This window comes from Brassica rapa, chromosome A09, assembly GCF_000309985.2.
Source record: "Brassica rapa cultivar Chiifu-401-42 chromosome A09, CAAS_Brap_v3.01, whole genome shotgun sequence".
Lineage (NCBI taxonomy): Eukaryota > Viridiplantae > Streptophyta > Magnoliopsida > Brassicales > Brassicaceae > Brassica > Brassica rapa.
The window spans coordinates 35,034,999-35,056,376 of NC_024803.2; the positions used below are offsets into that span (position 1 = coordinate 35,034,999).

General features: G+C 35.2%; 4 protein-coding genes and 1 long non-coding RNA gene across 8 annotated transcripts in view; 4 read left to right on the forward strand and 1 right to left on the reverse strand.

Moving 5' to 3' along the window:
- LOC103841423 (protein MAEA homolog) overlaps positions 1 to 12,901 on the forward strand; it is a 31,946-nt gene extending 19,045 nt beyond the window's left edge. Inside the window, exons 2-8 of one of the 2 annotated variants that reach the window (XM_033278581.1) lie at positions 10,179 to 10,593; positions 10,905 to 11,099; positions 11,196 to 11,318; positions 11,530 to 11,715; positions 11,968 to 12,101; positions 12,248 to 12,434; positions 12,593 to 12,901. In XM_033278581.1, the coding sequence (XP_033134472.1) occupies positions 10,179 to 10,593; positions 10,905 to 11,099; positions 11,196 to 11,318; positions 11,530 to 11,715; positions 11,968 to 12,101; positions 12,248 to 12,434; positions 12,593 to 12,694 (1,342 nt within the window). In that variant the 3' untranslated portion in view covers positions 12,695 to 12,901. Of the gene's footprint in view, positions 1 to 10,026; positions 10,594 to 10,904; positions 11,100 to 11,195; positions 11,319 to 11,529; positions 11,716 to 11,967; positions 12,102 to 12,247; positions 12,435 to 12,592 lie in introns of those variants that run through there. The other variant, XM_009117961.3, reaches the window with a different exon arrangement.
- A 223-nt stretch (positions 12,902 to 13,124) lies between these two features.
- On the forward strand, positions 13,125 to 14,258 carry LOC108869892 (agamous-like MADS-box protein AGL93). Its single transcript, XM_033278586.1, has one exon. It carries the CDS (start codon positions 13,219 to 13,221, stop codon positions 14,062 to 14,064), a length of 846 nt encoding a protein of 281 aa, XP_033134477.1. The 5' UTR covers positions 13,125 to 13,218; the 3' UTR covers positions 14,065 to 14,258.
- A 917-nt stretch (positions 14,259 to 15,175) lies between these two features.
- Positions 15,176 to 15,688, forward strand: LOC117127832 (agamous-like MADS-box protein AGL93). Its single transcript, XM_033278515.1, has one exon. The coding sequence runs from the start codon at positions 15,176 to 15,178 to the stop codon at positions 15,686 to 15,688; it is 513 nt and encodes a 170-aa protein (XP_033134406.1).
- Positions 15,689 to 15,905: 217 nt separating this feature from the next.
- On the reverse strand, positions 15,906 to 20,449 carry LOC103841421 (ribulose-1,5 bisphosphate carboxylase/oxygenase large subunit N-methyltransferase, chloroplastic). 3 transcript variants are annotated; one of them, XM_033278582.1, is made up of 16 exons: positions 19,517 to 20,449; positions 19,176 to 19,279; positions 18,979 to 19,042; positions 18,772 to 18,882; positions 18,598 to 18,657; positions 18,394 to 18,501; positions 17,908 to 17,980; positions 17,714 to 17,754; positions 17,567 to 17,647; positions 17,299 to 17,334; positions 17,118 to 17,201; positions 16,876 to 17,009; positions 16,720 to 16,802; positions 16,489 to 16,637; positions 16,234 to 16,397; positions 15,906 to 16,000 (listed from the first exon to the last, which is right to left on the reverse strand). In XM_033278582.1, exons 1-15 carry the CDS (start codon positions 19,634 to 19,636, stop codon positions 16,245 to 16,247), a joined length of 1,401 nt encoding a protein of 466 aa, XP_033134473.1. In that variant the 5' UTR covers positions 19,637 to 20,449; the 3' UTR covers positions 15,906 to 16,000; positions 16,234 to 16,244. The 3 variants fall into 3 exon arrangements, with proteins under 3 accessions (XP_033134473.1, XP_018510487.1, XP_009116206.1); XM_018654971.2 differs by lacking the exon at positions 15,906 to 16,000 and having other exon boundaries at positions 16,059 to 16,397; positions 19,517 to 20,444; XM_009117958.3 differs by lacking the exons at positions 15,906 to 16,000; positions 19,517 to 20,449 and having other exon boundaries at positions 16,082 to 16,397; positions 18,772 to 18,898; positions 19,176 to 19,268.
- LOC117127853 lies at positions 19,066 to 19,503 on the forward strand. Its single transcript, XR_004450765.1, has 2 exons — positions 19,066 to 19,351; positions 19,408 to 19,503. It is a non-coding gene; the product is annotated as an uncharacterized LOC117127853 (long non-coding RNA).
- Positions 20,450 to 21,378: the final 929 nt, after the last annotated feature.

The window sequence follows — 21,378 nt, forward strand, 5'->3', positions numbered from 1 at the left end:
AAATTTTTAAAATTATAGAAAATATTTTTATTTTAAAATTTTATAATATTAATTAAAATATAATAGATATATTTTAGTATTTTTATAATTCCATTTTAAAAAATTTATTGAATATTTTATTTTTGTATTTATATGGTTTTTAAAGAAAAAGAAAAAAAAATTATCCTCCCGCAACCGCCCGCAACCGCAAACGCTAGCTGGAACCAACTTTTGATTTTAAGAGATTCGGATCGGTTTGAAGCGATTTGTAGCGGTTTGTATGATTTTTTCGAAACGCTGTCAACCGCTACCAACCGCAAAAGCTGCGTTTGCGGGTAGTAGCGGGAAAACCAGTCGAGCTCTTAGTCCGTGTCCACATATTATTAATATTCAGGATTTTGGTTGTATGTACCTTGATGCAGAAGACAACCAGTCCTGGCTTGGTGATTATATAGTTAAATCATTAAATCATACAGCTCGTTCAAAAAAAAGTCATACGGATTAAGAAATCAACCGGTTCTGTTTTTGGTATCACATTGCACATAATGAGGAAGGACTGGACAGAGAATTATCAATTTAATTATCTCTGGCAAAAATTGAAAACTTAAAACAAAATATCTTAAAACAAAATATATATTACCAAATAACGACGATTCTCGGACCACATAGTCATTGTGTTCAAACCCATGAGCTAAATTGTGTTCTGGTTCTTACATAATTCCGAAAAAGAGATGAGCTTCTCTTCCAAAAGACTCTTGGGTGATTTTTTTTTTTTTTTTTTGAACAAACAAATTGCATTTATCTTAAAAGAGTTTAAATTCCATTAGAGGAGGATACAACAAGACTACAAAGAGCCAACAAAAATGATAAACTGATAAAATAGAAGATAGAATTGATACAAATCACAAAAAAAAACCATAATAATCGCATGACAACGATTTCATAAGCTTCTTGAATAACTGTACCAAGTGTAATCCAAAAGATCACAGACACTGCATCAACAACAGAGGAGAGCATTAGCTGGGAGGAAAATCCTTTCAGTACCAGCAACTCTTGAGCTTCCAATTCACTCCATACAAGAGGAAATATTGGAAAGAGACACAGCTCCAAACAAGAGACAACCAGAAGAACAATATCCGTCAAGATCATATTCAATAGGTAACATATGTCACTAGGTTTTTCTTCCAGCTGCCACAAAGAAGAGAAACACAAGATAACAGCACCAAAGACCAGACTGAATACAATGAAGGACCTACATACTGCAGGAAGAAATCACTCCAAGGCGACAAAGATAGAACCGACGGAAACTCTGTCCATCGGAACATTAACAACTAAAACCATTGACCCCAAGTTCAAAGTCCCCCATACAACTCGCGTTCCAACCAATTCAACAGAATAAAAGCAAGCGGAGAGAGGGAAGCTATGATGAACCTGGAGGACTGTAACAGGAGGGTGGGGTGGAAGGTCGGGACAAGATCTGAGAATAGACCCTTCCACAACCTGACAAGGAGACGACCTGCACACAAATAAGCGTCCACGGGGGAAGGGAGAGTCACTGGAGGGCACAAGAGGGACGACGTCTGGAGGGTCTGGAGATTCCGGTGGAGCGACGGGAGAGAAAGCTTCAAGCAGAGGATACTCGTACGGCGGCGGATTTGGAGGAGGTCTGGAAAACGACGAAGGAGGAGCGTTCACCATAAGGGCCATGGAGGAGGAGCAGAGCTGCTTCAAAGGGAGTCTGAAAGAGCGACGGAGCTGGAACGGAGGAGATCCATCCAAAACGGCGCACCTCGTGATACGGGTCCGAGAGAAAATTTAGGGCGAACTCTCCATACTCTTGGGTGATTTAGAAGCTAAAATTTGCTGATATATATATATATATATATACTAGACTTTGACCCGCGCGGACGCGCGGATGTATATTTTGAAAAATATATTGATATTTGTTTTTCATGTAATTATTAGGAATTGGAAAAATGAATCTGAGGAACAGAACCAATACCGATCCAAAAATATAGTACCAAACCCGAACATAAATTGATAAAATATTCGAATTATTCAAAATTTTGTTATTTAGAGAATCGAATCTGATCCGAACTGAAGTATTCGGGTACCGGAATTTATCTAAAAATATATTAATTATTTTTAGATTTAACGTATATAAAACATCAAGAATGATACTTTTAAATTGGTAAAATACTTGAAAATATATATAGATAGTCAAAAGTAAATATCTGAAATAGTTAAAGTATACTCAAATCACCAAAAATACTTAAAATAGTTACTAGATTTTGACCCGCGCTTAAGAAGCGCGGGTTTGAGGTTTTTAATCTTTAATAAATTTTAAATCTAGTATAATTTTTTTGTTTCACATTATAACTATTGACTTTTAATATTTTTATTATTCATTATTTTTTATAGTGTGATATTTGTTTGAAATAGATTTAAAGATGATATGTATGTTTTTAGTAGTAATGATTTTCATTATTAAAAATATATATTTTAATTATTGAACTGTATTAACTAATGTTTTGAAAATCTGATCGGACCGTATGATCGAACCAGTCGGATCCTGACTCGCTCTTCTAACTTGTTATGAGTTGTGCTAAAAACCGAATTTGAGTTAAATCAGACCTAGTTCAATATAAAACCTATTTTTTGCAAATTCAAGTTAAAAATAATTTTTTTTTTGCAAATTTTAATAAAATTTCATCAAAATTTAATATTGTTTTCTACTACATATATAAATAAATTAGTTTTAAAATGGGACATTAATATTTAAAATTATGTACATTAATATTAATCCGTTTGTTATGACTATTTCCTTAAGTTATTTTTTGTATTAAGAAAATGATAATAAAATCTTTAGTTAAAATATCATTGTTAGTTAGAAAATCTCTTTTTGTACATTAAGGAAATTATGAGTTGATGTATGGAATATTACTTTGGCTTAAAAATAAGCTAAATTATATGGTGTTAGTCAAACTAATAGATCCAAACAATCTTGTATAAGTAGATTTTTTAAGAATGCTTAACTTTTAATAGTATAGATTGATTCCATATCCAAAATTTTAAATCAAGCCAATTGATATGTTAAGCTTAGGTATTTTGACATATGTTATTCAAATTTATATGTAATATATTATTTTATTTAAAAATTTTGAGAAATTTAAAATATGTAATGATTTAAAACTTTTAAAATAATTCAAATGGGTTATCCAAACCCACAAAGATCTGAATCGAACTCAAACCAAAATTTAGAAACATCTTAATAGAGCTGAAATCTTTGACCCCGAAAACCCGAAACGCAAACCGATCAGAACCAAGCCCGTATGGGTACCCGAAAGCCCATCCCTAGTCATTATTATATACGTATATTGTCATCATATAATTAATCGTATTTTATACGTACCATCATATAAGTAATCATATAATTAATAGTATTTTATACATACCATCATATAAATAATTACATATATTATATTTTTAAAACTTAATATGAAATATAAAATCCATAATTTGAGTTGGTATTTCAAATTGGACTTTGTATTGTATTTTTCTTATATATATTGACAACATTTTTTTATAATGGTTATTGAAAAATAATTTAGTAAAATCCATTTTTGAATATATATGTATATTTCTAAATCAATTTTTGATATAAATCAACTTTGAATTATTATTTTGATTTGAAATATGTATATAAAGTTTAAATTTCTTTTATGTTTAGTTTGAAAAAAAAAGGTTTCAGGCAATTAGATTGACCCATTTTGGTATATTTTAAAACTGACATAAATAAATAATTTCTTATAATATGATGGACTTTCAATTTTTCTTAATAACATAAGCTCATTACTTTTTTTTTTAATACTATTATCCTTGTTTTTAAACAAAATTATTATTTTTTAATTGAGTACAATCCATGTTTCCAACCATTCTAAATTTTTTAATAGTTTTATTCAAGTTTCCAAACACTCCAGTTTTGTACTTGAATTTTAATAAGATAGATATATATTTTTCGAAATACATAAAGTTGGTGAAAGTATATATATATATATATATATATATATATATATTTTTTTTTTTCGAAATACTTAAAGTTGGTGAAAGTGCAAAAGTACCGATAGAGACGCCACAATGAAAATCAGATAATAACAGAAGTATACAAAGAAGATGCAACATGTGTACATACGACAACATCTTCTCAGGGACTTAGAAGATTTGACAATATAGCTTCTTTACCATTTAATTGTATTATTTCACTTACGCCAAAACATTCAAGACACCAAGTTTACATTGACGTTTGATTTTTTTATGAGGAAATGATATATATATGTTCTTCAATTGTTAACAGTTAACAAAAATAATAAATAATCAAATCATAATTTAAAAAAAAATATAAATGAAAATAAAGATATATAAAAAATAACCATCTATATTTTAGTGAACTACATAAATAACCAAACATACAAAACAGAACAAAAATATTTAATTTCAAAATATGTAAAAAAATTCATAGAAATGCAGTTTATGAGAATCCACTAACAATCTTTCTTTCACGTTTCATTAAAGAAAAGTCAAGAAAAATCTAAAAAAAAATTCTAATAATTGTTGGCATATTTTGATTATTAGACTCCAGTTACAAAAAACTAACAAAATATCAAAGATAAACAACAAAAGATTAACGCATAATTTAAAAAATATTAGAAAAACTAATTGAGAAACAGAATATAACAAGATAATGACTAAGAACAAATTAAGCATAAGAGCATAATTGAAAAAAGTTCATGATATAATAAGAGATTAATTATATTGTATGGAAATAAATCTTATTTATGTCATGACTTCCAAAAATAAGTATAAATTTACTACTGATATACAAATAAAATGTAAATATTTTCAAAATACGGATGAAAAATGCAATAAACCGACAAGATATAAAAGTATAAATGAAAGTAAATAATGTAAAATAAAACAAACAAGTCAATATATATATTACCAAAATAAAGAAGAATAAATCTGGTTTAAAATTATCTCAACCATTAAATTATGAGATTTAGTTAGTTGTTGAAAATTCTAACATCAAATAATTTTTAATCAAAAAAAAGTAAAAAAATAAAAGAAGAAAAAAATCACAAACATAATAATTCAAAACCACATATATAATAAAATTCTTCCAAATAAAAACAAATTTTGAACCAATTTTTCTGTATATTCTTCCAAAACCAGATATATAAGAAAATGCTCTAAGAAGTCATGTACCTATTGAAGATACCATGTTTGACTATAAACACAACTTCTAGAATAATGCTTTAGCATCTTTTCACCCACTTCCTGCCATGTGTTGTAAATTCTTTTAACATTCAATATCAGCATTTTTTTTTCATAGTATTGGGAACAAATTGGTTAATGAACTTTGTGTAAGTTGAATCTTTAAAATAGTTATAGCAACCCACAATTGACCAACCAATAATAGATTACTAATTATCAAAAATATACAACAAGAACACCATCTATAAGTAACTCACACATAATCACTATATACCCTAATATTATCTAAAACCATAAAAGTTAATATACACTGTTTTTGCAAAAACTTATATAAAAGCCTTGCACCATCAAAGTCAGATGGCGAGGCAGACTGAAACAAATCCACAAAGTATTTGACTGCAACTTGTTTGATTTCTATTTCGGAGTTAGTCCAAACCCCCTCCTCATTATAGAAACCACTTAGGCTCCGAATGGAGAAAGCAGATCAAGCGTTGCGGATCTAGCAGACCAAGCAAATCAAGCGGAATAAGAGTGGATCGAGCGGGTTGAGCGGAACAAAAGTGGATCAAGCGGATCTGGCGGTACAAAATATAGGTTTGAATGGTGAAAGTGGATAAAAAGTGGTTCAAAGTACTATACAAATCTAAATTAACTTTTATAAAAAAATTTATACTATTTATTTTTATAATTAAAAAGTTTATTTAAAATCATTTGTAAATGAAATAATTATATTTCGATAAAAATGGTGTAAAATCAATTTAAAATTATTTCTCAAAAGAATTAAATTGTTTTTCTTAAATTTTACAATAATTTATTTAACTTTTTGCTACTATTTTTTCATAACTAGAGTATTTATTTAAAATATAATTTGTAATGTCCAAAATATAAGTTTTAATTCAAAATATAATAAAAATTAAACATGTAAAAAATAAACTGATCTTCAAATTAAATATATAAATAAATAACTTTGGATGCTTTTATAACAATTATAATTTTTGGTAAGAATATAGTTTTGAGCTTTAATATTAACTAACATATCAAAAATAATGTGATAGTTTTGAGCTATAATATTACTTAACACATCATTTTTAATATGTTGACTTTGGATTTGAATGATGAAACATATTTTATCAAACATATATTGTTGTAGTTATAATGATAAAACTATTAATATCAATTTAAAAACAAAGAACTGCTTTAACCTATACTAGAACACTCCTTACATGATGTTTTATACTGTTCATAGCAAAACTTGTTTTTTCCTATGTAAAATTGAACTACTAGTGGTTCTTTAATTTTTTATTATTAAGAAGATGGATCATATTTTATCAAACAACAATTGATGAATGGCAAATAAATAGGTGGTCTATCCACTTGGTGGGAGAAATGTTTTTTTCGTGCTTCCCATTCTCAGCCTTATTATATTTTGAATCCGCTGTTGCTTAGTGAAAGCGTGATAAAACTTTAGTGTTCATGTTTCCATATATATGCCATGTATTTCTGCTCTTTTGTTCGCAATAAAGTTCTTCATCTCTATAGGCCTCTTTCAATTTGCGTGAAACCTCTACCACTTCTTCATGTGACTTTGTCATATCATTCTGAACTTCAAGTGCCTTCTGTAATGTTTTTATTTTTTCCTTCTCATATGGTGGATTATCCTTCCGCCATACTAATATCTCATGACAACAATTATGAATTTTTTCAACTATTCTCCCCCCCCCCCCCCCCCTTGTCCACCTCTATGCACCGACCAACCTCGCTATATATATTCCACCAATCCATCTATTATCAAACCAAAACTGTCGATAAAAATTAAGAACTTTATCATCGATGGTTGTCACTATTGGTCTATGATCTGACCCGATCATCCCCAGATATTCCACAAACGAGCATGGGAACAAGTTATGCCACTCATTATTCCCCAGTGCTCGATCAAGGCGACATTTAACCACATGCCCCCCTCTTCGACCCCTCCAGAAGAGAATATTTCCTAGGCTCGGGAACTCCAACAAACCACAATTTTGAATCATATGATTAAAAGAAAGAAAAGAATCTGCATGACGGAGAGGTCCCCCCACTTTTTCATGGTTTCCTGTAATTTCATTTAGATCACCAATAATAAACCACGGTTCGTCCCTAACAATACCCATTCTCGTTAGCCTCTCTCAAACCTGATCTCGAAGACCTTGATTCGGTTCCCCATACACAAATGACAAAAAATATGCTTGCCTTTATATTTTGTCACTACATCAATAATTCTATTACTCGAGGAAATGATATCGACCTTTAAAGTTGAATCATAGTAAAGAGCTAAACCTCCACTTCTTCCTTGAGAATCAACTGTATGAATATGATAATAACCGAAATGAAATTGAAAAGACTGAACAAAATCAAATTGTTGTTTTGTTTCAGAAAGAAAAAGAAAACTCGGTTTATGTTTAGACCTAGTCGGCCACCTTTGCGAAGTTGCGGATTGCCGGTGGTAATCCTTGACGGAGCGAACAGAATTCCCGCAGGGAGGAGAACCACCCATAATGACATTTACTCGCTGTCTTGTTTTTACTCACTTGGAGTTTAAGAAGGCGCGCAGGTCAGCTGATCCGTTGTCATCATTCTGCGACAGCGTAGAGTTGCCTGACGTCTTAGTTTGTTCCAACCGTCTTCGGAGATCAGTGGGCTTCGAACGGTTGAGAAGAATGCGAAGAACGCATGCGCCAGCGTTGAGTTTGTCTCGAAGATCACCGTTTGGGCGTTTCGGATGCTTTTTGGGGTCAGGATCACCGGTCGAGATACGGTGAGACTTCCTTGCGTTCAGCGCTAGCCGGAGATCACTGTGTTCGAAGCTGTTGTCGTCTTCGGACTCGAGCTTTCGTTTGAGAACATCTCTCAGATCTCCGAGTATAGGTGTCGTCGTTCTCGTCGTCTGATGACAAGGTTTGCTGAGAGAGTATAACCTCTATGCGCCTGCGGTTAGCTGGCTGTTCTTCGTCGGCTGAGGAGTCTTCCTCACCGTCATCCTTCAGAGTTTTATCCTCGTCTTGCTGCTGCGTTTTGTTTTGTCGGCCTTTGCCGGTAGCTTTGCGCTGGGCCCTTCTTTCTTTATTCTTGCTCCAGCTTTTCCCGTTTTTGTGCTTAGCTTTTAGGGGCTCTAATTTGAAGTCGCCGCTGGCGAGAGATGAGAGATAGTGCGCGTAGAGTGACTTGCACTCTGTCGTATCATGTCCTTTGACGTCGTGATATTTGCAATGTTTGGTGAGATCGACAGTTCTGGAAGGGCCTGCCGTTGCTACTACAGGTTGGCGCAGACAATATCAATTGGCTTGCCAGACGAGTCGAGCTCTCTGACCCATTTGTTCCAACCTTCTCCGCGGACTACCATGGTTGAGACCGGCACGTTATTTTCGTTGACGATATACATGTAACCGTCTTTTCGGCCGTTTTTGTCGCTAGGAGTGTGCTGGCGCGGTTCTTGTCGCGTGTTGGCATTTTTTCGTCGCTGGCGCTTTCGGTGCGTTCATCTTGCTGAGGATTGCATTTGTATCTTCTTCCATTCGGATAAAGTTGTCAGAACGAGCGATAGCTTCTTGGAGCGACGTGGTTGGATTTTGGTATAAGTCTTCTCGGAATTTAGAGCGGACCCACAACGTGTTCCGCATGGCGATGTCGTCTGGGATTTCAATCCTTGAGACTACTGCTTTGAACTTCTCCATGTAGTCGCGGAGACTCTGATCTTTGGTTTGGTTGAGGTTCCACAGGCTAGAAACAGTGGCACTGCGCTTTGTGAACATAATGTATGTCTTGAGGAAACCGCTGATAAGTCACGGAAGCTTCCGATTGAATTTTCCTCTAGTTGGGAGAACCAGGTCAGGGCTTGCTCGTGGAGTCTCGACAAACAGTTGATAGTAGCATGCGTCCCTTTCTTCATCGGAGAGTCGAGCATGCCATCGCGATATTGAAAACCGTCATGTGTTCCAGCGGGTCTCCTCCGGGCTTGTACTCAGGTAGGCGCAGCTTCTCTATCTTCCCGAGTTGCACACTGGTCAGTGCGCTAGTAAAAAGGGTTCGCGAGGTTGAGCGAGTACGCTCTCGATTTGTGGAGCCGCACTAGTAGCCTGACCGATCTTCGAGCTCATTTGCTGAAAGCTGAGTTTGAGCTCGGCGATATCGCGTATGGTTGCGAGATCTGGTCCTACCGGGGGAGCATCGACGAGCAGGGTCTCATTAGGTTCTGAGTCGTCTGAGATGTGGTCACCACCCGTCGCCATTGGTTTGTGTTAAATAGGCGACGGCGTATCATTTGGGGACGGCTCGTTTGGCCATCTGGAGCGGTGAGTGTTGTGACCAAAGCAGCTAGCTGGTCTTTGGTTATCTTTTGAACTTCGTCTTGTCGAGCGAGTCGAGCCATGACGGAACTCATGAAATCTGCGGGACAGGAGGCGCGGCTTCAGGCGTAGGTGTTGGTTCTCCGCCTGGAGCGCCGAAGGTGGTGTCGTCTTGAGCCATGTAGATTTAGAACATTACTTTAGTCAGCCCCACGGTGGGCGCCAATTGTTTGTACAAGATTCAGTCGACTAGGTTGAAAGAACTCGGAGATGGGATGACTAAAAACGTTTTATTAGATCTGATCAAAGGGTTACAAGAGTGACAGGAGACTGAGAAAACAAACCGGAGCTCGAAGAGCAAACCGGGAAAGGTATAAAGCGATTAGGAGTAAAGAGATGACTAAAACCCTAGATCTAGCCGCTCAGTGTGTGTGTAAAGTGTCGATCCCCTTCTTGTTGTTGCCCTCTTTTCTTTTACAGGCTTTCTTTCCTTGTGTGTTCTAATTCTGATCCTCTTTTGGACCTCAGTTTGGGGAGATCGAGTATACGGGCTTAGGTGGAATTCGTTCGAGCAGGCCTTGTCGAGGGGTGAAATTCATCTCCTATCCACTATACAACGACGACGTTTTCAACTCCAGTAGTTATTTCTTCTCCCATCACCACCACAAGGCAATTAAATCTAAACAAAGTTCTCGTTGCCATGGAAATCGATGATCCCGTAACCAACGGAAACACCGACGCCGTGATGACGGAATCCGCCCCTCCGTTCACTCCGTCGCCTCCCGTCCCGGCGTCGAGATTGGGTCAATTGACGGAATCGCTCAAGCTCGAGCACCAGCTCCTCCGCGTACCGTTCGAGCATTACAAGAAAACGATCCGCGCCAATCACCGCTACTTGGAGAAAGAGGTCACCTCCGTTGTCTCCAGCGTCGGAGATTTGGCCGATAACAATTGGTCCAAAGACGTCACCGTTTCGCGTCTCACCAGCCTCGTTTCTCGGCTGCAAGGCCTCAAACGAAAGGTTGATTCAATATATATCGATAGCTGTTAATCCAACTTTATTAAGTGATCACACAGATATGGATTAGTATCACGTTGGATCACGTTTCGTCAGTCTTGATATACCAAAAAGATTACATTGTCTTTGGCAATTTAGTTACTATACAGAATGATGATGAGTTGACTACCACTATACTTTTGGGATCTTGATGGTTTGCTATGTAGTTATTTCAGAGGATTTGAGGACAACTTTTAGGGATTCAGAACATTTGTATCTTTGTTCAAAGTTTCATTCTTTGGGGTGGTTTCTGTGTCCTTTGTATTGGCATGCAGTTGGAAGAAGGGAGCAATGTGGAGAATCTGCAGGCTCAGAGATGCCGTGCTCGCATTGATCATTTGGATTCAGCAGATGCTGAAAATATCACTGAATGGAATAACACGAAACTGAAACGGATTCTTGTGGACTACATGCTGCGGATGTCGTATTTCGAGACCGCTTCAAAGCTTTCAGAAAGCTGCAATATTTTGGTATCTCCCTCTCCCTCTCTCTCTTGACACTTGTATCCACTTGTTAGATGTTTTATCGATTTGTAATGCCAATAATAGACGTCTCTTTGTTTTCAGGACCTTGTGGACATTGACATATTTCGAGAAGCTAAGAAGGTGATTGACGCTCTTAAACGTAGGGAGGTTGCTTCTGCACTGGCATGGTGTGCTGATAATAAAACACGGTTGAAGAAGTCAAAGGTATCTGGTGCTCTTTCTCTGCGTACTTTCATGGCTAAGATATACTTTCTTGTGTCTATGAGCTTCCACCTGGTTTCTTGGGTTTGTCTAAAACACGGTTGAACCAAATCCTTTGACTTCAATATATTGCTTTCTACTTTCTCTTGGTATCATGAACAAAAATAGAAGTTGTCGTTAGTGCTAATTATGTTTGGGTTTCTTTTCATGACAGAGCAAATTTGAGTTCCAACTAAGGCTGCAAGAGTTCATCGAGTTGGTACGAGCTGACAGCTACAAACAAGCAATCCATTATGCTAGAAAGCATCTGACACCATGGGGAGCAACCCATATGAACGAATTGCAGCGTGTCCTGGCCACCTTGGCTTTTAAAAGTACTACCGAATGCACAAAATACAAGGTCAAAAGCCATTATTTGGCTCTTCAATGATGAATGGCGCTTCATCTTGTATATTTTTCTGTATAGAGTTACTAAACTATTGATTTCGTTTAAATAGACCAAAACCTGGCTAGAGATTTTAACTTTTTTTACACACCAGCTTGCTTCTGTGATCCTTTAATATATTTTTTCGTCTCTGTTACTTCCAACTCTTGTTGAATCTGAATTCATTGTTGCTTAGGCTAATTAACTGACATATTTGCTATTTTTCAGGTTTTGTTTGAACTAGGGCAGTGGGATGTTTTAGTTAATCAGTTTAAACAAGAATTTTGCAAGTTATATGGTATGACAATGGAGCCATTATTGAACATCTACTTACAAGCAGGCTTGTCTGCACTGAAAACTCCGTATCCTTCAAACTCTTATCTAATTTGATGTTTTAGTGTCTATTTTCTGCCCTGAAATATAAAAAAGGAAAGAAAGTAAAATTCTATAGTGACACCATAATGTGATTCTCTCTGTGGTTTGAGTTTTGTACCTTGACATGGCCCAGATATGGTTTTGAAGAAGGGTGTACCAAGGAGGACCCACTCTCACAAGAGAGCTTCCGGAAGCTAGCTCTGCCTCTACCGTACTCCAAGCAAGAACATTCAAAGCTTGTTTGCTATATTTCCAAGGAGCTAATGGACACAGAGAACCCACCACTCGTGTTTCCCAATGGCTACGTCTACAGCACCAAGGTTTGTTACTACACTTCAGATTTTCCGCTGATTCTCTCGTTTGGAACCTGTTGTTGTAATCTAGAGCAGTGACATTAGTCTCTATCATAATCATTTAAAGACTTTAAAAGTTGGGTTGTTTACTTTTGCTTTGCGTTGATGGTGTAATGTAATTGCAGGCTCTCAAGAAAATGGCGGACAAGAACAGAGGTGAAGTAAAATGTCCGAGGACAGGGCTTGTCTGCAACTACACGGACTTAGTTAAGGCATACATATCATGAACCCAGTTGCTCATAAATCCTCACTTTGGTTGCATTATGAAATATTGATCACAACCAAAGTGGAGGTCAGTATTCAATTTTCTTCATATGCTAATCTGTGAATATTGCATTTACAAATAAACTTTTCATCGTTTTGTAGAAACAGTTCTTTGTTTTATATATCACGTTATTCAAAAATAAAATAAATATCGATTGTACAAAGAAAAAGACATAATGGAAAAGACAACATTAATACAAGTCTGACTTCCACAACGTTATCTCAAATCTTATCTCAAAACGAATCTCAGTAAGTTTAATAATCCCCAACGGCTACATTAAATGAAAAATGGAAATTATCAATTATCTGATCGTTTTAATACTAAAAGAATAGGAAATTATGGGATCAATTTATACATAGAAAAAAAGGAAAATAACCAAAATCTATAAATAAACCCTAATCCTTGGCTAAAATCACTTGCACTTGTCTTTCTCTCTTCGTTACTCAAACTTCTCTTCTCTGTATTTTGCAGCAAACAACAACAACAATGGATTCTTCTTCTTCGAGAAACAAGAAGGTCAAATTGTCAGTGAGAAAGCAAACCCTTTTCAAGAAATCATCGACCAATTTGTTGATGAGACAAGAAACGATTCTGAAAAAAGCTGGCGAGCTCTCCACTCTCTGCGGTAACGAAATTTGCGTTATCCATTATGACCGTGTCGGTAACCTCGTCAGAACTTGGCCCGAAGATGAGTCCCAAGTCCAAGACATTGCCCAAAGATACAGCAAACTCACCGACGAAGAAAAACAAAAGAAGAGCACCAATCTTTCAAAGTTCCTGAACAAGAAGATGCACGACGAGAAGAAGAGATATCCAGTTGAATTCTCGCAAAAAGTGCAAGATCTTGAAGGTTCCTTGGTATATAAGTTACAGCTATTACAAGACATGATGCTTCGTGACGATCATCACGCCGAGCCAGATCAGAGCATTACTAATCTTCTCAGGAATGGTTCAACAAGTACCGAGCAAGACCTGAGTCGTGGTGATGATGTTTACAACTCCACTGCAACCGGTTCTTTGAATCATCCGAGTAAATATTCAATCTTTATGTTTAACCATGAAAACGCTACTTTAACACAATTGCCTCGCTCAAGCCTTGACCAATCGTTGATTCCCTCTTATTACAACAATCTCAATGACAGTAGGACTTTGCTTGGGGCACAAGGCTTCAACGACAACAACAATCTCAGTACTACGCAAGGCTTCTTCAACTTTGGCTATGACAACAATGCTTTACCTGGGGAACAAGTTAACTTTGGATACTACAACAGTCTTCTTGGTACACAAGGGTTTGGTGGATATGACAACAATCTCAACTACATGATGGTGTGAAGTTGTATCATCCTCTTTCAGACCCTCACTGACTCCACGTTTCTTAAACCCTTGTTGATCACAACACGTCTGCTTCATCCAATTATTCCATTTTGTATTAATCGTTGTGCTTATGTATATATATATTCTTCATTCAAGTCCATTTTTCTGTAATATATGATTTGACTAATCTCATTACTCCTTTTGTTACACAATTATAATATAACTTTAATTTTAGGATCACATCGAATTTTATTCTCATCCAACTACCAACAAGGCCTGATCAGAAAGATCTTCCCTGTTTAGCATCTCCTTTTGTTGTCTATAGAATAGCTCTTTTGATTCAAAGTCAAGCAACAAAATCACAGGGAGTTATATAGATTGTGTTTGCATTCTAATCTAGAATTTCAGTACAGCATCGGTTCGGTTCAGGTCAACCAACCGGATAAGACACACAATTTAGTTCTTGTGATCTGTAACCAGTACTGTATCGGTTTGGTTCGGGTTGATTAACCATGGACATGATTAAGAGTTTAAGACACCCAATTTAGTTCTGGTGATTTTGTAATCAGTATTTTTCTTTTGTATAATAAGGGATACTTTGGACATTTTGTCCCATACATACGGAATTTTCCTGTTAAAGATCAACCGAATCTCAACTTAACGGCTACATTAAATGAAAAATGGAAATTACCAATTATATGATCTATAAATACACCCTAATCCTTCCCTAAAATCACTCGCACTTATCTGATCTGATCTCTCTTCGTCACTCAAACTTGTCTTCTCTCTTTGTATTTGGCAGTAAACAAACAACAACAATGGATTCTTCTTCTTCTTCGAGAAACAACAAGAAGGTCAATAAATTTTCCGTGAGAAAGCAAACCCTATTCAAGAAACCATCAACCAGTTTGTTCGAAAGACAAGAGACGATTCTGAGAAAAGCTGACGAGCTCTCCACTCTCTGCGATAACCTAATTGCGTTATCCATTACGATCGTCTCGGAAACCTCGTGAAAACTTGGCCCGAAGATGAGTCCCAAGTCCAAGGCATCGCTGAAAGATACAGCAAACTCACCCACGATGAGAAACAAAAGAAGAGCACCAATCTTTCAAAGTTCTGTAACAAGAAGATGCACGACGAGAAGAAGAGATTTCCAATTAAATTCTCACAGAAAGTCCAAGAACTCGAAGGTTCCTTGGTGGGTAAGTTACAGCTATTACAAGACATACTTCTTCGTGAGGATCAGAGCATTATGTCCGAACAAAACCACAACTTTCCCAATTATTCTTCTGTTCCTGATGATCAACAACAGAGTGAATCAGCAACAAGTACCGAGCAAGACATGAGTCGTGGTGATGTTTATAACTCTGCCGCAGCAACTGATCAGAGTAAATATTCAATCTTTCTGTTTAACCATGAAAACGCTAGTTTTACTCAATTGCCTCACTCTCTTTCCTCAAGCCTTCATCAAACCTATTACAACAATCTCAGTGACAACAGGGCTTTGCTTGGGGGACAAGGCTTCAACTTTGGCTTTGGCAACAACAATGTCACTACTGCTTTACCTGAGGAGCAAGTTAACTTTGGATACTACAACAACAGTCTCAACTTTGGGTATGACTTCAACAATCTTTGTACATGATGTCATGTAGCATTGTGGTGAAGTTATTTCAGCCTCTTTTAGAGACCCTCACTGACTCCACCATTCAATCCCTTATTGATATCACCATCACATCTGCTTCATCTTTTTATTCTTCCCACTGTTGTATTAAACGTGTTGCTTATATGATTCTTATTTTTCGTTTATATTCTTCATTCAAGTCCTTATTTTTGTTTAGTTTCTGTGATATACGATTTGACTAATCTCATTACTCCTTTTGTTACACAAATATAATATAACTTTTAGGATCACATCGAATTTTATTTTCATCCAACAACCAACAAGGCCTGATCAGAAAGATCTTCGTTGTTTAGTATCTCTCTCGAAAGATATGATTGGTATATCGATATTGTTGTCACTAATAGCTCTTTTAACTCAAAGTCAAGCAACAGAATCATAGATTGTGTTTGCATTCTCATGATCTTAACATACACGTGGTTACCATCCAGATCCAACATACATGTTCATCCTTTCCTTTTTCACATTCTGACCAAGGAAGAAAGTAAACTCGACTACTTATACAAGTAATAGGGCTCGTTTAAGGTGCTGAAAACAAGTTTGTGCAATAATGAATAAGCCATTCAGCTGCAGATCTCAGAACACGAAGCTCCCCAAAGATGAGCTCTCTTGCCATCTGCCTTCTAACAGTAAGCCTTTGTGATTCAAAACGGAAATTAGATGCTCCTAGTTCCTGCAAAAGCCCACCCAATAAATAAACCTTTATCAAAACCTATATTTCAGTTCATTATGTGGCAATTAATCGAGTCGACATTCTGTAGTACCTTGATGCAAACACTATGATCCACAATTAAACTGTTGATATGAGCCAAGATGATCTTATGTGCCTCCAACTCTCTGCTCCTGTCTTTAAAGGGAAGCCGAGCTAGCCGGCCATCATTTTGCTCAGCTTCTTTTGACAAATCATTTAGCTCTGAGAATATCATTATTATTATATACGGTTAATACTTTCAAGATCAGCCTCAAAAGATAGTAAACTAGTTTGATCTGAGAACCTTGAGGAGAGGTACAAGAGAGAAGACGTGCAAATGCTCGGAGAGACTGAGGAATTCCTTTCCCTGTAGCTGATTTCACTTCCCTGAGATAGAGAGAGAACCAAAACTAGACTTAGATTACACTTAATCACATATGCAACCAGCATTAATACCTACTTGATTGTGAAAGTATCATAAGAAGAGTGAAAGATATTGATATCTTTGACACTTCTTGTGTAGTGGGTCTGGAGAAGTCCCAGCTTCATGTTGCGGAGAGGGTCATCATTTGGTATATCCATTTGGATTTGAACCTAGTCAATCAATCAAATGATCATCACGTTCAAAGTTGGTGAATGGACATGTTTAACTCTTAATATCTATAGATCAATGTTGTTACAGTCATAATAGAGAAAGTAAACCTCGTCATGAGTGTTGTAAGGAAGGGTAAATCCAAAATCCAACATGAGTGTAGCATTTGAGAATTCTCCATACCTAATGAGAACCTACACAGAGATCTTTGGTAAGCTTCAGACTGTGAGTTTAACCAGTCCTCAAAATAACATCTTTCGAAAAGCAAATCTCATTGTATTATAATCATACCTCGTCACCAGGACTGTAGTCACGATCTGCAGTGACCTGAAAAGTTTGAAAACTCCAAAATCATGCACTAGTTACAAACCCTATGGAGACAAGAGAAAGTAAACAGGGAATCAAGAACCATGTATCTTACTTACTAGATCGAAATTTTTAACTTAAAAGAGAGTCTCCTAATGTAATCAAATGGAGATATGGAGGTGACAGAGAATAGCAAGTAGATGTAGGCAGACACAGGAAGAAGAGAAGTCAGAATATTAAATGGGAAGTAAACCTCAGATAGTTGGTTGCCTTCATCAGTCAAGACGATCGATGCAGAAAGTCCATCATGGTTCATGAAATCTGCAAACGGAATCTGTTAAATGGTCAGATTAAAACCTTGAGAAGACAAAAAACGCAGAATCATGACTGAAGACACTACCAGTGATATGCCTCTCGAGGTTTCCCATGCACGTGATCCCACTGTCCAGAGCAACAAGTTATCCATATCAAGTAAAAACAAAAACAAAACAAAAGAATGCCAGTGACTCAGTGGTGGTAACACATATAGTGGTTGAGTAAAATCAGAGACAGATATAGCGCCAAATAGAGTTAAATGTAGAGTAATTTTCTCACCTAATGTATATGCATACATGAAATTTTCCAGAGATGGGCGTTCAATGGCACTGGTAAGATGTTCCTTGAATGCCTTATGAATAACCAAAAATAATTTCACAACTCTTAACTTACTAGGAAGAGATAAACAAAATTTAAACATGCAAATGTACCTTATTCACTACCAAATATAAATACACATGTATACTATGTACTTGGTGGATGCACTGCCTTAGACACATGATGAACAGAAATTAATTATGTCCATAACATTTGCTAGTACCATGATATATTTCATTCATTTAACCACTATATGGGCGTGCCTTTGTAATGGTTTCGTAAATTGTAGTTTAATATACTAATCGAGGGACAAAATAAAGTAGCCACAATGTTATTATATAAATAGAGGTGTGCAAAAGCAGACCCTTTCTCTATAAGAACATGGGGAAATCGAATTTGCCACCAGAGACAAACACTTATCAGGATCCCTAAAGGAAGCATGCTTACTTGTGATACAAGTGAGAATTCCCTTTCTATCCGAGCTTTTTGTTTTACAGTTTCCTTGTGAACTGCGCTACAACGAATCATGCTGAACTCATTTTCATCCCAAAAGATCTAAAGAGCACAGGGAAACCATTATTGTAAGTATTCTACTATTGGCCAAGACAAAATTTTCAACACTCACAATAAGGAGTAGAGTGAAAACCCCACCGTGCTGTGCATATCTGAAAGCTGAGGAAGTCGGCTGATATAAGGAAACCATCGAGAGTTCTGATTCAGAACACAATCATAAACTCTCAAGTCAAAGAAAAATTAAACACTCACATGAAAACAGAGACTTATATTAAAGATTACATCAACCCAAAAATGTTGATGGCAGCTTACTTGACCAGCGTTTATCTCGATCATAACAAGAGCAGCAAGCTTTCCTATGTTTCCAACTTCATCGGTCAATGAAACTTTGATATCAGTTGGAAGCTCATCCGGAGTTATTTGCTAAAAACATACAACTCTATATCAAAATGTATTAATCTTCAGAAACTCGTTTTAGAACTCACACAAAAAGAAGAAAAACTCATTTTCATAATATACCGCATTAAAAGGGACTTTAAGAATGCAGTCCCCGGCATGGATTACTTTTGAGGCAAACAAGGCCCTGCTCAGAACTCAAATTATATTAAAAACTGGTTAGTGTATTTGGCATTATAAACAAACCATTACACCAAGATCATAACTTGTATAAGCAAACTAGTCGCAAAAGATTCTAACGAGAGAGAGATATCACTGACCTGCCATAGGGGGATTTACCAATGGAAAGAGTGTTAGTTATCTTGGCTCCAGCAACTTGCTCTAACCAAGGTAAGAAATCAATGCACTCCTTATCCAAAGCAGCCTAAACATATAATGACATCATTCATACATTAATCAGCTTTTCAATTCAAGAACTCAACACTTTCATCTTTCCGTTGAGAGAAGAAGAACATAAAGGTTTCATCTTTCATTTGCTATGCTAGAGGGAAGTCTTAGTTCTACGTTTCCTAATAGAACAATTTCAGACAAGAAAACTAAAGCCTTGTCTGAAATTCTCCAAGAATATGCGAATAAGAAAAAAAAATGAAAAAAAAGAAACCTGAGCTTGAGACTCTGTGAGTGGTTGTGCATTGAAGCTGAAACGCTTTGCTAAAGAAGAGGTGAAAGTGCGCCGTTGCTGGAACACAATCAGCTTCACCGTCGGACAGCTCAATAACATATCTCCGACCAAAGTCCCCTAAATCTTGTCGCGCGTGAACAACCACCTGTCGTATTAATGACGGCGTATTTGTATATCGACTGCAGCGAGAGTGGTGGTGGTTGCGTTTACAGAGACGGTCCAATCCGGTTTATTTTTCTAATCTATAATTCTAGTACAGTATCGGTTCAGGTTAATCAACCGGATAAGACACCCAATTTAGTTGTTGTAATTTTGTGATATGTACTACTAGACACCCAATTTAGTTGTTGTAATTCTGTATTATGTATTACTAGGTGTTTTCCCTGCACATACGAGCATAATCATCTTATGAATAATTATTTTATGTCTTATTAATCCAAAAATCAGCATTATATTCTAATTAGTGAATATGTTGAAAGAAAAAAATTATGGTGAATTCTTTGTTCCTCAAAATTTATACCATTTATGTTGAAATTTTAGTCAAATTATTGAAAGGTAGATCCCACTTTTTTTTCTAAATTTTCTATGGAGGAATGAATTTGTAAGAAAAATTTCCCTATGCAATTTTGATAAAGAATAAATTGAGCAAAAATTCATATTTTTTTTTATTTTTTTTTCAATTTCTCAATTGAAATTTTATTTTTTATTTTGTTCATTTTTTTCATTCTTCTAGTAGTCACCAAGTGAAGTTATAGTGTTTCACGAATTAAACTTAAACCGGTTTAAAGTAAAAGCAAAAAAAATTGTTTTAAACTCAACTAAAAGTTAAGTTATTATTTATGATTTTAAATATTTAAATGAAACATCAAATTATTTATATATGTCAAAAAACGTTCATCAAACTATGTACTTATTATTGTGTTAAAAGTTTTAAAACACTCATATATTAGAAATAGTTTAGAAAATATCTTTATATAAATGTTTTTGTTTGACTAATATTTAATTATAAACTGTTATATCTTAGTTATTTAACTTTATAATAAAAAAATATTATTTTCAGATAGCAACACAATATATATAAGAACTCTTAATTTTTAAATATATTTTCACAATTTTATTATCTTAGTTTATAATTAATTATTTAATATAACATATAAATTTAATATTATTAAAATAAAATACGTGTTTTATTATATATAAAATTCATTACAGGTTTTGTAAAAATTAATAAATACTCAGTTAAAAACTAATAATAAATCAATGACCTATATAAAAGCTTAAAACCTAATAAAATATGACAAATAAGAAAATAAGAATTTTAATAGAACATATATATTTAAATATTATTAAATCAAAATTCATTTAATTATATATATAATTCATTATGGATATTTTTTAAAATTAATAAATTAGTGATTCATCTAAAAATTATTAATAAATGATTGACTAAGCTAAAATCTATGACAAATAAGCAAAATCAAAATAATTATATATTTAATTACATATTTTATAGTTATATTATTTAAATTAATAAATTATGGACTCAACTAAAAACTATTAATAAATTAACGACTCAGCTTAAACTTAATTAAAACATGATAAATAAACAAAATTACCTAAATTCATAGAAATCATGACAAATAAGCTAAATCACTTCATAAATAATAGTATAGATATCGGTTCGGTTAAGGTAGAATAACCAAGGACATGATTGTGGTTAATTAAACCTCACTATGCTAAGACATCTGCTGAAGTAGGTTGAAGATTAAATACAATCAAGCGAAATAGCTTCTTGTAGCATTATAAAGTTGTCAGCATTATATACTAGATGCATTAACACT

What these genes read in the sequence shown, in the direction of transcription:
- LOC108869892 (XM_033278586.1), top strand. Translation starts at nt 13,219, where the DNA reads ATGGATTCTTCTTCTTCGAGAAACAAGAAGGTCAAATTGTCAGTGAGA.
- LOC117127832 (XM_033278515.1), top strand. Translation starts at nt 15,176, where the DNA reads ATGCACGACGAGAAGAAGAGATTTCCAATTAAATTCTCACAGAAAGTC.
- LOC103841421 (XM_033278582.1), bottom strand. Translation starts at nt 19,636, where the DNA reads ATGTTATTGAGCTGTCCGACGGTGAAGCTGATTGTGTTCCAGCAACGG. An exon ending in GGTAAATCCCCCTATGGCAG is followed by an intron (nt 19,043 to 19,175) that starts GTCAGTGATATC and finishes AGTTCTGAGCAG; the next exon opens with GGCCTTGTTTGCCTCAAAAG. An exon ending in TTTCAGATATGCACAGCACG is followed by an intron (nt 18,502 to 18,597) that starts GTGGGGTTTTCA and finishes TGTGCTCTTTAG; the next exon opens with ATCTTTTGGGATGAAAATGA.